Source organism: Vombatus ursinus, unplaced genomic scaffold (genome assembly GCF_900497805.2).
Source record: "Vombatus ursinus unplaced genomic scaffold, bare-nosed wombat genome assembly UNPS02000580.1, whole genome shotgun sequence".
Lineage (NCBI taxonomy): Eukaryota > Metazoa > Chordata > Mammalia > Diprotodontia > Vombatidae > Vombatus > Vombatus ursinus.
The window spans coordinates 24,566,590-24,583,441 of NW_020940358.1; the positions used below are offsets into that span (position 1 = coordinate 24,566,590).

General features: G+C 42.2%; 1 protein-coding gene across 2 annotated transcripts in view; it reads right to left on the bottom strand.

The window, feature by feature from the left end:
• Window positions 1–16,852, bottom strand: part of LOC114036156 (somatomedin-B and thrombospondin type-1 domain-containing protein-like) — a 50,111-nt gene that overhangs the window by 19,705 nt on the left and 13,554 nt on the right. Inside the window, exons 1-2 of one of the 2 annotated variants that reach the window (XM_027852575.1) lie at window positions 12,236–12,322; window positions 10,718–10,981 (exon numbers count right to left, since the gene is read on the bottom strand). In XM_027852575.1, the coding sequence (XP_027708376.1) occupies window positions 10,718–10,949 (232 nt within the window). In that variant the 5' untranslated portion in view covers window positions 10,950–10,981; window positions 12,236–12,322. Of the gene's footprint in view, window positions 1–10,717; window positions 10,982–12,235; window positions 12,323–16,852 lie in introns of those variants that run through there. The other variant, XM_027852567.1, reaches the window with a different exon arrangement.

Genomic DNA, 16,852 nt, shown 5'->3' on the forward strand with positions numbered 1-16,852 from the left:
GCAGCAAAAGCCTTTTAAAGTCATCCACTATTTCTAGTTAGACTGTTTTGGTTAACAACATCTGGATCTTATTTTTGAGAAAAGATTCATTTTGTCTACAGCATAATAATATATGATAATATTGATGTTCCAATTAAGGTTATTTTGGGAAAATATCAGCTTTATCTCTGATGAAATACGATAAGATAACCTGAAATAGTCCACTGAAGAATTTTTACAAATTTATTTCAAATTGACAATAGATACCGATAATTTCTTTAAGTTGTAATTTCTCACTAGAAGGTCACAAAGATTCTCTGAGTTGTCTTGCAAAGCTGCAGTAAGACTACTGATCAGAGAGCTCTCTATGAAGTTAGAGAATACGGTGGATCCTGAGTCATGTCTAACTTGTTTTAGGCAGTTCGGTATAGCCTGTTTCTGTGCCGTTCTATTTTGAGCATGAAAACTATGACTCAATTTGTATTTTCTTGAGACACATTTTAAAAACACCACAGTCACTGACTTAATGATTCAAAAAAAAAAGTTTGGCAAAACGTATTTTGTAAACAAGTTAATTTTATAATGTAAAAATTACTCTAACCTTGAATTGTTATTTGCACTTTCATAATCTATACTTGATCCATTTCCACTTTACATACAGTAAGATTCTACAAATATGCAGATGTTTGGCCAAATGAATGCTGTTAATAATATGTATAATTTTTGATTAAACATTTATTCCTTAAACTAATAACATCTGGATAAGCCCAGGAGAAAAGAATTGTCAACAGATAGGGAAAATACCACAAGTAAGAAATAACCCCTCACTTGGGAATAGTAGAAAGAAATGTTGGGAAAATATCAACTGCCCACACAGACAGAAAAGATGTCAGAAGTGGGATCCTGTTACATTGGGTAGGGAAAACCCTGTTTTATGCGCAGGTAATTTGGGGGATTTTCCCCCTTTCTTTGAATTGTGGGGATTTTTATTTGTAAGCCTGTTAGTTTTCATGAGTGTTAGATTAGTACCCCCCAAAAACTTTTTTTGGCCATTTCTCCAGGGTATAACCGGCAGCTCAAAGTTTTGTTTTTTTCATTGTTTCCAATTGGGACTCTTCCTGAATAGACCAGCTACTGTTCCACTATACCTTTAATGTTGTGGTATAGTAAGAACCAATATGTATACTGTCCCCAAAGTATGGCATAGAAGATAATGTGCTGGCCCTAAAGTCAGGAAGATGAGGAATGGAAACCCACCTCAGATACTGGCTAGCTATATGAGGAGCCTTGACAAATCATTCCACCTATCTCACCCTCACTTTTCTCATCTACAAAATGGGGACACAACATCTAATTCACAAGGCTGCTGTAAGGATCAAATAAGATAACAAATGAAAAGGAGTTTGCAAACCTTAAAATGCCATATAAAAGTCATCATGATTTAAAGTCAGTATGGCATGGTAGAACGAAAGTATCCTTGGACTCAGGAACACCTGGGCTCAAGCCTGCTTCTAACACTTACTAGCTTGTATAATCAAGAGGAACATGTTTAACTCCTCAATGCTCTAAGTAACTGTCTAAGATTTTAAGTTACACACAAGTGACTGGTCTATATCAATGGAGGTAGTTTCCATTCTGAGTATTTCTGACACCCATGAAATCACTGTCCTGGGCAAATATATATTTGTATATATATATGCATATATATATACACACATATATGCATATAATTACCTGCTATCACACTGTTGCTATTGTTATCACTGTTGCATTATTCGGTTCATTATGATCGAGTCTGGGGTAAACTAGGATCATGACTGGACAACCATTTCCCATCAGATTGCCAAGGTTGACTCCAAAAAGAAAAATGACAAATGTTGGCAGGACTGCAGGAAAAGTTGCATTGATACACTGCTAGTGGAACTGCAAACTGGGACAGAAAATCTGAAAAAATAGTTTGAAAATATGTTCCAAAAGTTACTAAACTGTGCATAACCTTTGACCCAGTGACATTACTACTAGATCTATTCTCTCAAAGAGATTTTTTAAAAAAGAGAAAATGATCTTATATGTACAAATATCACATATTTTTATACATATATTTGTAGCAGCTCTTTTGGTGTTGGCAAATAACTGGCACCTAGTGGGGTGCCATCAACTAGAAAAAGGCTGGACAAATTATGGTATACGAATGTAATGAAATACAATTGAATTATAAGAAAAAATGAAACAGCTTCAGAGAAACCTGGGAAGGCTTGTATGAAATGATGCAAAGTAAAGTGAGCAGAACCAGGAGAACAATTTATACAATAATATCAACATTGTAAAAACAAAATTTTGAAAGCCTTAAGAATTCTGATCAATGCAATGATTAATCATGATTCCAGAGGTCTAATGGTGAAGAATGTTACCCACTTACTAACAAAGAAGTAATGGACTAAAAGTACAGAACGACAATGATAATAATAATCACAATAATAGCTAACATTTATATAGTGCCTACTAGGTTTCTTTTTAATTTTTTTATTTTATTTTTAATTTATGGAATAAAACAAGCATTTCCAGAATGTAGTACAATAAAAAAGATATTGTACATGAAGCTGCAAATCTACTACACACAACTTACTATTCCTTTCAAAATTATGTAAATCTTTTTTTTCTCTTTGTTTCTTTCCTTCCCCCCCCCCCAGCAATGGAGACCATTAGACACAAATTGGTGTATGTGTGTGTGTGTGCACGTGTGTGTGTGTGTGTATGGTATGTAAAATTATTCTACACAAATTTCTATTTATCAGTTCTTTCTCTGGATGCAGATAGCATTTTTCTTCGTATGTCCTTTTTAGTTAATTTGGGTATTTATAATAGACAAACTAACTTATTCACTCAAAGTTGTTCTTAAAACAATATTGCTGTTACTGTATACTAGGTTTCAAGAATTATCCTAAATGCTTTACAAGTATCATCTCATTTGATCCCCCCAACCATAAAGGTAGGTGCTGTTATTATCCTACTTTACAGATGAGGAAACTAAGGCAAATAGAAGTTAGGTGTCTTGTCCACAGTTCACACAGCTAGTAAGTGTATGAGGCCAAATTTGAACTCAGTTCTTCTTGACTCCATTTCTAGCACTCTATCCACTGCACCACTTAGCTGCCTCTGTGTGAATGAGACACATGTTTTTGGACTTGGCCAAAGTGGGAATTTATTTTGCATGACTATGCATAATTGTTACTTAGGTTTTGTTTTTTTCTTTTTTTCAGTGGTTAGGAGGAGAGGTAAGTGGGAGAAAAAAATAAATACTTGGTAATTGAAAAAAATAAAAATCAAGGTTAAAAAAAAAAGTTGTGTATTCTAGTGGCAGTAGAACTCCATCAAGCACTGTTAGTTTCAGTGTTATCCACTGAATACTATGATAAAGCTATTCTGGCTGGAGTGCTCAAAAAGGAGATTGGAACAATGGCTGTACTCTTGCCAATTACCTGATATAGCAGAACACTCCAGTGTCCCCAGAGAGATAAAAGTTGAAGAGGATGTTTGGAAATTAGTTACTAGACCCCCTATGGAGGACAAGAACTTGGCAAGAAATTTTAAAACCTTCCTGGGGAGAGGGAGATGTATGGAAGATGAAGTGAGGTATCTGCTCAGAAAGATAATAAACTTGCCAGTGCAAAGGCAAGGTATTTTGCTATACTTTGCTATACAAAGATAAGAGCCTTTTTTTTTTCATCCCTCCTCCAAATTTCCTAGGTTCTATCTAGGGCACAACCATCTTTTCAATCACTCAGGTTAACAGTCTAAGAATCATTTTCAACTCTTCCCTCTCCCTCATCCCCCATAGCAACACTTGTTGATTCTATCTCCATGACATCTCTTGGTAGCCATCCCTTTCTCTCCATTTGTGTGGCCACCTCTGGAGTTCAGGCCCTCATCACTTCTCACCTGGATTATTGCAATAGCCTCTTCGTTGGACTCCCAGCTGCCAGTCTCGTACTTTCTCTAATCCATCCCCCACATACCTGCCAAAATTTTCTTCCTAAGCTGAACGACTTCTGCTCCAAAACTTTGGGGGCTCCCTATTGCCTTTGGGATAAAAAATAAACTCAGTTTGGCATTTAAAGTCCTTCACAATTTGACTTCAGACTACTTTATTATAAATTTATTACATGTTACTCACCTTCATGCACAACATAGAGTATATGTTTGGTTCCCTGAACTCAAAATACTGCTTCCATGTTTTTGCACAGGCTGTCCGCTATGCCTAGAATCTTCAAGAGCTTAGACATTTTCTAGAATTTGTGGGCTACTATCAGAAAATTGCCACCATTGCTAAATCTCTCATGCTTACTTATAGATGTATGGTTGAGAAGAATTAGACACAGAAGGGCAAAAAAGGGGGCATTCTCACCCCATTGGCACTATTTGGTGGTCATTATGACAAGAAATATAAATCAGTTTTTAGGGACTAGTTCACATGTGCACTGGTGCTAGCTTCTCAAATTCAAGTAAGTGTATCATGTTATATACTGACGCTAGCCTGGAAGGCTTGTGAGCAATCTCATCCCAGAAGAGCAATGGTGCGATAGGAACATCTGCCAGCATTTCCCCACAATAAGGGTTAGGATCATTCCTCCTTTTTCCCTCCTGCAACATGGATTAGCTCTTCCTAAAAGGAGATAAAGCTATCCCCTGGTTTCCCTGATATAGCTTCCTAGTCATCTAAGGGCATAAAAAGTGCCAGCCAGGAGGACCTGAGTTCAAATCTGGCCTCAGACACAATTGGAAGACGCTATAAACTCACTAGCTGTGTGACCCTGGGCAAGTCACTTAACCCCAACTGCCTCACCAAAAAAAAAACAAAAACAAAACAAAAAAGTGCCAGCCAAAAAGGACCGGCGCTATTCTGACTTGATGCATTTCTGAAAACCACACAAGGCAAGATGTCCTCCTTCACCATATCCTACCCTGATGACCAGGAACTTTCCCACATGGAGACAAGGGAGGTCATGTTCAGAGAAGCTAAAAGCCACTGTGTCCTTGTTGCATATCCTTGTCATGTTAGAGCAAAGTAAATTTCCCTTTGTTAACATTTCAAAGCCTTGAGAGTGCCATGTTTCATCTTAACATCCAATGTCACCTAAGAGAGTGTCGGTGCTGGGGCCTCCTTCAACAAACAGGCATCAAAAGTTTATTGCATTTTCTAGTTAGGAACTTACTGAGAGGGAGACTCATTATTCCATACACATTTTGGCATTCTTGGCTTTGAAGTAGGTTTTCACTAATAAGTTCTAAGAATATGTATATTGTGACCAGTCACAAATTGGATGCTGCCTGCCAGAGATGGGCAGAAGCCCTGGCCAACTCTGAGTTCAGGGTGTACTATCAGCCAGGAAATAAGAACATGAATGCGGATGAAGCCTTGAGTGCCGTAGGGCACTTAAGTCTGAAGCTAAGATAATCGCAGAATAGGTAAAGTTGATCTGTGACACTCAGAGAGACTGCTATCCCAGACACCAGAGCACGGCTGAGAATCTGGGATACTGACCATCAGCCAAACCAGAGGAAAGTTTCCCAATTCTTTTTGTGTCATGGACGCCTTAGGCAATCTTAATTTAAAGTTGCTGGAGGTATAATGGGTAGCTAGGTGGCACAGTGGGTATCACACTGGACTTGGAATCAGAAAAACGCATCTTCATGAATTCAAATCCAGCCTCAGACACCTTACTAGCTGTGTGACCCTGGGCAAGTCACTTAACCCTGTTTGCCTCAGTTTCCTCATTTGTACAATGAGCTGGAGAAGGAAATGATGAATCAATCCAGTATCTCTGTCAAGAAAACCCCAAATGGAGTCCCAAAGAGTCAGACACGACTGAACAACAACATTATATGCTAATTTATGTGTGTTTGTAATGTGTGGTACAAATAGCAGAGTGTACCCTCCAGAATTTTAAGGGTCCGCACTTTTTTACTGAAGAAAGAAGTAGTATAGTAGCTAGCATTTATGTAACACTTTAAGGTTTCCAAGTCATCTTGTATATGTCATCTCATTTGATCCTCACAACAACCCAGTGAAATAGGTACTGTTATTATCCCCATTTTATAGATGAGGAAACTAAGACCAAAAGAGGTTAAATGACTTGCCCAGGGTCATACAGCTGGTTTGAGGTGGGATTGAAACTCAGGTCTTCCTGACTCCAGGTCTAGCACTCTTACCCACTAAGCCATCTACCTATCCCCAGAGACATAAAGAAAGGACACCACCCAAGAAGGTTTGGGAAAAGACTTATGTCAGGGCATATTCTGGACCAGAGAGGGATTTAGAGAGAAGAGGGTATTCACTGAGAGAAGGTTCTAAAAGTGACATCCCAGGGAGCCAAGGATGAGGCATCGACCCACATCCTTACCTGTAAAGACAGAAAGCAAAAAGGGTAGAGAATGTCATGATGAAATGAAAAAATGACTGTGGTCATATGGCAGTGTGAATCCTCTATAACCCACCTTGAGCTAGGTAGGATGTGACACTCATCGCTCCTATTTCCAGAATAGACCAGAGCAATCTAGGGTTCACCTGTTCCAGGCAATGGAGACATTGAAGGGACCCAAGATCTAGCCCACTTGAACAAAATGAGGTGGCCACTGCATCTGCTTGTATAGAGAGATGGTCTTGACTCCCAAACTACTCCCTCTTACCTTTGGACTTATGGGAGTAAAAAGAGTAAGAATAGGGGGATCCAGGGAGATAGAAGGAACGGTTGCCATGAAAAATGTATGACAAGTCACCAACACTCAAGGGACCATTACTGTGCAAGGGCAGTATAAATGAACTATGCATGTGTCCTGTTCAGGATAGGACCTACATCACTAAACATTTGTTCAGGCCATGGCTAGCAATTTTTATTTCCTCCTCTCCTTCCCTTCTTTCTTCTAAAAGCACAAGTAGACTCCCTTTGAGATCAATATTTACCTCAGGGCTTGTGAAACATTTATTTTTTTATGTTAAAATATTATTTTGTGCCTTGAGCTACCAAAAGATAAAGCTGTTGGTCAATGGAATTTGTAAAAAATGAAGTAGCTACTAAATCATCTAGGACTTCAGTCATGAAACAACAGCTGTGAGTAGTGTTTTTGGCAGGTCCTACCCCCCTCCCTATTTCCTCTTGATTGAGAACCTCTTTGAGTAGCTCAACTAGGGGAGCTTGGACACTTAGAACACCAGACAGGAGTGCTAGAGTCATGGGAGGGAAGGAGAAAATGACCTTTTGAGTTGATGATACCTGCTGCAATTTTAGGCCATCTGTGGTGAATGTTTTTCAAATTGTCTGCTTGCTACTGCTTGATGCTATCATGATTTTCCTAATAAAAATTTTTGGTTACTACAATATACAGTTGAAGTGATTTGTTAACAACTGCTGAATCAAACAAGAGAAGCGACTTGCCTATGGGTGGAGGCAGAAACACATGACAACTAATCTTAGAACTTGGGAAGAGCTGGAAGAAGTTGGTGCTAAGAAGTCTGTAGCCTACCTACCCAGACAGGGCCCCTGGCACACTAGGGAGGGCAGATCCCTATGTCACTTTCATTCTCACTTCACATCTAATGCAGTACCTGGCAAAGGTAGGTGATTCATAAAGACGTACATGGCGGAAAGAGCGCCGGATTCATAGTCAAACCACCTAGCTTTTACTTCCAGTTCTTTCACTCACTCTCTCTGTGACCTTCCCCACTCTGAGTCCCAGCTTTTTCCTTTGTAAAGCAAGGGGGGTTAGATTAGGTGATCTCTAAAGTCCCTTCTAGCTCTAACATTCTACATTCTATCTTAGATCCCTTTTAGTTCCCATATTCTTTGTTCTCTGGTTATTTCTAGCTGTCACATTCTCTACTTTTCAAGCCTCTTCTAATTCTAATATTCTATGTTCTAAATTCCCATCCAGCTCTAATGCTTTGATTCTATAAATTGAATAGAATTCTCCAATACTGTAAATAGGAGATTTTGGATCATAGTTTCCTTGATTCTGGAACTCACAAAATTTTCAGTTCCTTGGCTTTGAGCCCCTAAAATAATTTTTGTTGAATCTGGGATTTGTTTATAAGCATATGGAGATGCGCCAGCCCATAATCAGAAAGCCGGTTTCTGGTCCCACAGTCTTTTGGCACCTACCGTATAAAGCAGGACCTAAAATGGGGCAAAGGGAACAGAAGCTTTGGTGAACATAACGAATCGTCTTTATCATCCCCCTCTCACCCACTCTCTTGCCCATCTCCTGCCACCCTGGTCTGAGCTCTTTATACTCCAGAGAATGATGAAGTGTTGATAACATCAACTGGTTTTGAGGGCTCTGGGTCAGGAATGTGGGAACATTTCCCTGGCTTTTCAAACAATGTAACCGCTGGTCCTTTCTGCCCATCTCCCCCTCCTAGGGCCCCAAAGCACTCCCTTTCCAAAAGTGAATAACAACACACAGAGGCATGTCCCCTGGAAGGGGCCTTAGACTGTAGAACATTAGAGCTAGAAGGAACCTTAGAGTATAGAATGTCAAAGCTGGAAGGAACCTCAGAACACATAACATGGATATTAGTGTGGAAGAGACAGAGACAGAGAAGATGAACAATTAGAACAATTTGAAACTATAAAAAGGCTTCTCTCTGGGACTGAAATGGGATCCCTGGCCCCTGTTCAGAATCCCTTAGGGCATGGGCATGACCCTGAAACTGTGCATCAGTTCTCTTACCTGTGAAATGTATATAAGAATGCCAGGCAGAAGGAGTTGTGATTTGGAGCAGCTAGGTGGTACAGTGGATAGAGCTCTGGTCCTGGATTCAGGAGGACCTGAGTTCAAATCCAGCCTCAGACACATAATGCTTAATAGCTGTGTGACCCTGGGCAAGTTACTTAACCCCATTGCCTAGCCAAAAAAAAAAAAAAGGAGGCTCCTGAGTCCCTGAGGATTCACCCTTGCAGGTATGTGTGGGATGATTACAGGCATGTGCCAGTTAGTTAGGTGCAGGTACCAGATGTGTACAGGTAGAAAACAGTCCTGCTGTTCTAGGCAGATGGTTTTCCAGGTACAGCCTAGAAGGGGCCAGTCTAGTGGTTTCATAATATTCAGAGAAGAGATAGATGTACCAGTATACATCTGGTACCTTTAGTATGATTTAACATGGAATGAAATTCCCTCCCACCCCCTGCTTCCTCCTCACCCAACAAAAAATACCTTCCCCCATGGATGACTAAAAGTCTAATACTGGTGATTCCCTCAGTTCTTTAGTTAAGAACTTGTGCCCTCTTTTAAAATGAAGGTGTCTCCAGAAAAGGTAACTTATTATGTTAATACCTTAGAATTATGTTATGTCAGTGCTCTAGGGAATCCTAGAAATCATTTAGTTCAACCCCCTCATTTTACAGGAGATAAACCTGATATTCACCAAGAGGAAGTGGCTTGCCCAAGGTTATACAGTGAATCAGGGACAACATCGGGGCTAGAATTCAGGTCTCCTGACTGTTATCGCAAGGCTAGAATGTCAAAGCTGGATCTTAGTGCTCATCTAGTCCAATCCCCTCATTTTACAGATGTGGAAACTGAGACTCAGAAATGGGAAGGACACTGACTCCTAATATCACACAGGGAGTCAGGGGCAGAATCAGACCTAGAACCCAGTCTCCTGATTCCTCATCTAGGATTCTTACCAGCACAGCATAACATATATAATCAGCATTAAAGGTAGAGAAAAGCCATCACCGCTCCAGGTCTGGCCAAGCCCTAATGAGGTACAGATGAAAATTCTAACATTGGGAAGGAACAAAAAAATAGCAGAAACAGCATCTCTAATGGCCGAGAACTAAAGCTTCTCCTCAATGCTTCAACTTTCTGTGAGCTGCCTCACTTTTTTTAAGAGGAGGGAGGTAAAATAACCTTTTATCCTAAAGAATCTGCATCTATAAGCATCGGAATAAGCATTCACTTAAATCATATGGACACTCATTATTAATACAGATGATGGAAGTGGCAATGATGATAGTGTTGGATATGATGGTAATGGTTTTAATAAAAACAATAGTAGGGATGGTGATGTTTTGAGTCCTATTGTTCCAAGCCACTGGCACTGGTCAATAACTCCAGACACCACCATGAAGGCCCTCTGAGGGCGGGAAAGAGTTAGACCGGTGGCCCTGTGGAGGTCCCACCCCTCATGGCCCTCTCCTATCTCTGGTCGCAGCCAGTTCCTCAAGCATTCCTTTACAAATCCCTCAGTCCCTTTTGGTTTTCCCTGCCCCTGCCTGAGGTTCATGACTACATGCCAGGTCCAGAGCCCCTACCCCCTCACCCAGTCCTAACCTCTAACCATCCATAGTCCCATTCCTAACTAGGGCCCCTCTACCCCAGGCCTGGTCCCAGACCTCCTATCCACTTCCACTGACCCCTTTATAGCCTCACTCCACCCTATGCCTTTGGGGCAAATAGGTTCACCCTCTTGGGACTCAGTTCCCTTATCTGCCAAATGAGGGAGTTTGAACTAGATGACCTTTTAGATCCCTTCCGGATCTCTATCTAGGCTCCTGCTTTCCCTCCTCTCCACATTCCCGAGCTCCTGGCAGTTTCCAGTTCTCCTCCCCGCTCTCAGATCCCTTTCCCTGCTCTGGCGCTCCTTTCCCAGGCTCACTCACCCTCCGCCCGCGCCTCTCTTGAGTCCCTGTAGACTGCCCACGCCCACCCTTCCTGCTCATCCCCGTGCGGCTCCCACCTGGACAGGCACTCCCATAATCCTGGCAGCAGTCCCCGGCTGCGTTGCACGCCTGGTCACAGTAGCAGGGCTGGGGGCCGAGCGAGAAACCTGCCGCTGTCCAGCCCCGGGAGACGCACGTCAGGTCCCGACCCGGACAACAGCGACCGAGCTCGGCGCAGCCTGTTTGGGCCCGTTGGACCGCTCCCAGAGCCAGGGCCCAGGCCCAGGCCAGTATGGCACCGTGGGCCATGTCCGGAGGAGTCCCACGCCTGCCGGGCAGTCCTAGGGAAGGATGGGGAGGAGGAAGGGAGGGGAGAGTCAGTCAGGCGGGGCCACAGGTTTCCTCCCTGGGCTGGAACCCAAGTCAAACTACCCCCATGTCACCTGCCCCGGTGGGGGCAGCCCGGTGCCCAGACAACCCCAGGCTTCCCCTCGTTCTCTCTTATCTTCTACCTCTACCCAAAAGGAACAACCTCCAAAAAACTGGGCGCGGGGGAGGGGGTGGCGGACACTTCATCTGCCAGGAATCCCAGGATCACAGGGGTTGGCAGAAACTTTTCGAGATCATCTCTTCCTACTCTCTCATTTTACTGAAGCCCAGAGAGGGGAAGGTATTTGCCTAAGGACACACAGCTGGAAAGTGACATGGACTTTTCCTAGTTTCATGCATTTTTTTTTTTAAATCAGGACCTGCGATTTCATTGGCTTAAACTGCAAAATAACTCTTGATGAGAAGTCTTCCTAAAGCGATGTAGCTAGCACCTGACCTACTTCTAGACTTAGACAGTTGCCTGAGACACAGGTGAAATCAGTTAGGCAGTATGTGTCAGAAGCTGGACTTGACCAGCTCCTCCTCAGTCCCAGACTGGCTCTCTCTCCAGTACACCATTAAGCTCTCCCACGAAGAGTCATGAAATGTTAGAGTTGAAAGAGCCCTTGGGGATCCTCTAGTACAGGAGTTCCAAAGTGTCATGGGCCACTTTGGCAGTCTAGGGAAGCCTGTGGACCCCTTATCAAAATGATACATAAAATAAAAGACATGAGATTATGAAGAAAACTGAATCTATTGAAATACCATTATCAAAATGTTGTGGAGTTTTTTTGGTTTGGGGGTTTTTTAAGCAAGTTCATGGGGCAGAAATTAAGAACCCCTGATCTAGCCTAACCTGCTCATTTGACAAGTGTGGAAGCAGACTACGACTCACCACTCTTTCCCAGTTCTACCAGACACTCCATTTTGTTTTCCATTCCCTCCTTTCTCTCAGCTCCAAAACCCCACCCCAACACAGACACCCAAACCAAATCTGTCGCCTAAATCTCTCCTGCTCTAATGTCCTTCCCACACACACACAGGAACACCTGCTATCCCCTCAACTTCTGTCCTCATATCTTCCCAGGTCAATATTCTACTCTTCCCTTCGCACTCCCCTTCAGTGCTCTGAACTGTCCCCCATCCTAAACAGCTCCCCCACCTTTGGGCCTTTGAGCTCAAAAGAAAACACACACACACACACACCAAGAAGCCCAGCCACTCACCAACACTCTTCTAGCCTGGGATATCTTGGGGACTTGGCATAGAAAGTAGGACCAGTTAGTAATCTGAGCTTTTTTATTCCCTGAGGTTCAGGCAGGAAGGACTTAATCAATCCTAGCTAAATTCAGAGAGATAAACTCTAGCAGCTCTGGGGAGGGAAATGAAGCTGCAGAGGAGGTTTCTGATAGGCTACAGATAGGGGGCTTTGCTGAGCTGTATTTTTTTTTTTTTTTTTTTTTTTTGGTGTTGTTCCTGCTCATCCAGGAAACAAGAGAGTAATGAGAGTTTCTGTAGTAGGTTGCCAGTGAGACAGCCTTGGATTCTAAGGGCAACTCCCCCTCCTATGCCTTCTTTTTTCATACCTAACAGATTCAGAGCTTCAATCAGGCCAGATGATGGGGGGAGAGAGGAGAATAAGGAGGGTAGGATGATGAAGGAGAAAGGAGCTTGGTTGAAATAGTAGTTTTAGCTTAAGTAAACTTTTTTTTAAAAAGACTGTGTTCCTTGAAAAATAAATATATCTTCAGGAGAGAAAAGAAGCCATCCTTTCATGGCACCTGAGTTGTCTTTATATCTATGAATGGGAAAAAACTTCCTCCCTCCCAATCAGTCAGCCTTTACTGAGCATCAATACACCCCCAATTCACAATAGTCCTCCACAGAGTGAAGTATCCAACCAACATGCAGGTGAAGCTACCTTGTATGAGGAGACTCTTTCAGGACTTCAGTAGATTGACCCAAGGAGAGGGTAGAAAGCAAGCCAGCTTCCTATTAAATTCCACTCTGTAGCAAATAGTGTAAGCCAGGCAAGAATCTACTGAAATCTCTCATCCTCAGTTTCCTCCTCTGTATAAAAAAAGGCATAATAATCATTGTATCACAGATTTGGAACTGGAAGGTCTGAATTTCTCATTTTACAGAAAAGGAAACTGAAGCCTGGGATAAGTAAAATAACTTACCCAAGGTCACATAGCTACAGGTAGGACTAGAGGTGCCAAAAGTAAGATTTGACTGTAAAACTTTTAACCCATTGTTTTTCCATGATACTTAGTGACCATGGGCAAGTCATAAACTTTCTGAACCTCAATTTCTTTGTGAGTATAATACTACCTGCTTTCTAGGGTTGCTGTGATGAAAGAGCTTTGTAACTTTAAAATGCCAGCATATGTGAAATGTAAAGTATCATAAAGTGGCTGAAGGGAAAACAGACCATTGAATCCACCTGAAAAGATGACTCATTTGGCTTCCTATAAAAACTTCTAGGTTTCATTATTTTGCTTCCATCCTCATCACCCCATCAGGTTTTTGACAGTGGAGCATCTGGTGACCCAGTTCTTGGCTGGTCTTCCTTATCAGTCCCCTTTGTGAGGACCTTAAAGTTAGGGGGGGCATTTGGCAGGCAGCATTTTCTCAGGCACAAAAACCAGCCTATTCCCCCTCTCCATCCTTCCAGCTGGCAGAGAGAGATGGGGCCACCCCTACTTTTTGTCTTGCCCAGTTTAAGTGGGACTCCCTGCCACCTGAGCCCATGGAAGATGCTGTGTACTAAAGGGAAGGCAGAATCATAGACTTCAGAAGTAGAAGCCACCTTAGAGGCTGCCTACTGACAAGTAATCAGCCAGCCTCTACTTTAACACCTCCCCTGACAGGGAACTCACTACTTCCTGAAGCAGCTCATTCCACTTTGGATGCTGTTAGGAAGTTTTGTCTACATGGAATCTAAATCTGCCTCCCTGTAACTTCTTACCATTCATGCTAGTTCTGCTCTCTGAGACCAAGCTACATAAGTGCAATACCTTATCCACATAAGAGCTCTTCAGATATTGGAAGGCAGTTATAATGTTTCCCCTTAAGTCTCCCCTTCTCCAAACTAAAGATCCACAGCTTCTTCAAACAATCCACATATTGCTTGGTTTCCTGTCCCCTTGTCATCCTGTTCACTCTCCCCTAAATCTACTGAGGTTGTCTTTGCCCTTCCTAAAATGTGGTGACTGTGTCTGACCATAATGTTCCAGATATACTCTGACTTGGGCAGAATACAATTGTACTATCACCTCCTGTGTTCTGGACATTATGCTTCTGTTAATGCTATCTATGGTAGTGCAAGCTTTCCTTTACCTGCCATGTCACACTAGAGGCAGGTCCACTACTCACCTATTACCAACAACACTCTTCATTCCTCATTAAGATGCACAAAGACTCTTGGAACATGATCCCACTTAACTCATTATGTATGGTACAAAAATTCTTTCCACAGGTATCCTGCCTTGGACAGTGAGTGTGGAAAAGAAAATGGGTGGAGATAGAATGTAATCCCTGCATAAGCCACCAGATGGTGAACTGAGTTCAGGCTGCTCCAGCTCCCCATAAGTCCTCCTCAAAGCATGCAAGTATGGACTGACTGTTCAAGTCTCCTAGCGCCTTGACTCAAGTTTTATCTCAGCTTGCTTAGCCTAAGATTGAAAATATAAAGATTGGGGCAGCTAGGTGGTGCAGTGGATAGAGCACCGGCCCTGGATTCAGGAAGACCTGAGTTCAAATTTGGCCTCAGACGCTTGACACTTACTAACTGTGTGACCCTGGGCAAGTCACTTCACTCCATTGCCTCGCCTAAAATAAAACTGAAAGGAAAATGTAAAGATTGCCATAAGTTATTTGGCTTGGACCCCCAATTCACATTAAGATTTTTGTCTCCTTCCCAACTTTGAGTGACCCAAAAAAGTCTATGCACACACATTATAGATTAGAATACACTTACTGAATGGAACTGAAAATAAAAGGATATAACATTAAACCTCCCAAGGGACTGAGTACAACCATTCCAATAAAAGTCTAAAATTTCCATTCCTCAGCAGCAATCATTCTGACTTAGTTCTCAATTCCACTTCCACCCAGGGAACAGTCTCAGAAGCTGTGTACAAATGATGATTATCAGATATTACCCTAATATCAGTCATAAAGAGAGGGCATGATACAGTGAATCCCAACACAACTTTTACAGAAATAGTGGGCACACTCCGGTTCATTTGCCAAGCAAATCCAGAAATCCAACGGTCATCAACCATTCTTTTTGTGCTGCCCTCATGGCCCAGGGTCCCATGAACTACTGCTGCAAACTCACCATCTGTGCTATATCTTAGGCATCTTTTCTATATCCTCTTCTGATATATGTGATTCTCATGAAGCAGGTAACAAGTCTTTGTTTTAAAAATTCCATTGTCTGGGACAGCTAGGTGGCACAGTGGTTAGAGCACTGGCCTTGGAGTCAGGAGGTACTGAGTTCAAATCCTTCTCAGACATATAACACTTACTAGCTGTGTGACTCTGGGCAAGTCACTTAACCCCAATTGCCACCACTGTCGAATAATATTAATGACCTCATATAGCTCCCTTTATTGTAAAAGACCCAAGAAATTCATCCTTGTCTCCCTGTATTCCTACATCTCTCTGATACCTAGAAATGGCAGGAAATAGTTGAGAAAGTAAGCCAAGTTGTTTCAAGCATGAGTCTGAATACTTATTTCCCAATTATTCCCAACGTACATCTTCCATTTTGTGAGATCAGTCATTCAGTATCCCACAAACATTCCAGCCAAATTCTTCCTTCTATGTCTTTGCTCATGCTATGCCCCATGCCTGGAAAGCTTTCTCCCTTCTTCTTTGCCTCTTCAAATTCTACTCATTCTTTAACACCCAGTTCAAGTCCCAATTTCTTCTAACCATTTCTCCAACTACTCCAATCCTCATTGATCTCCTCCTTCTCTGAAAGCCCGCAGCACTTACCATATCCCTTAGAACTTAAAGATACACTTTTGTATGAATCTGTTTCCTGTGTCTGAATCTTATTGCCCTAACTAGACTGAGTTCCTGGAGGGTACAGACTATGCCTCATAACTGTATCTTGCATAGTACCTAAAATATCCCTGAGCACAGAGTAGGAGCTCAATGAATATTAATTAATTAAGCCTAAAATCTAACCTTTACCCTCACCAGGAACTAGAAGAGCAATTAATCAAGAACCTGTGATTTCATCAATTTGAAAGCACATAGGGACTTTCAGTCATTGGATGAAAGCAGATGACAACACATAAATATTTTTTGTAATTGGACAAAAGACTCAAACATACCTTTTGGCCTATGTATAACATGGCAAACCAGTTCAGAATCATTCATTCCAGCAGCAGCCCCATCAAGAGGTGATTGGAAAATCCAGTGGTGAAGGATTTCTAAGAGGGAATTGCCCTTGGTAGAGCAAGGAGAAGAGGGAATTTTCTTTCTCTTTCTCCTCCCCTACCCCCCCCCCACTGACCAGGTGATGACCTTGTGAGCTTTGAAAAGTCAAAAGATTGGGAGTTTCATCAGCATCAGTAGCAGTGTCCATCAGAGCCAGCAGTTCAGTTCTCAGAACATCAATAGTGATGGCTTCACAAACTGAGGAAAGGCAGCTTCAGAACCACTGACCCTTAGGGCCCAGAAAAGAACTACACCAGCGAGAATTTCATGAGTCTCCCACAAAGCAGTAGGGAAAAAAGGGCTTCAAGTCTTTCAAGGTCTCAGAGACCCCGCATGAGTGTGTGTGTGTGTGTGTGTGTGTGTGTGTGTGTGTGTGTGTGTGTGTG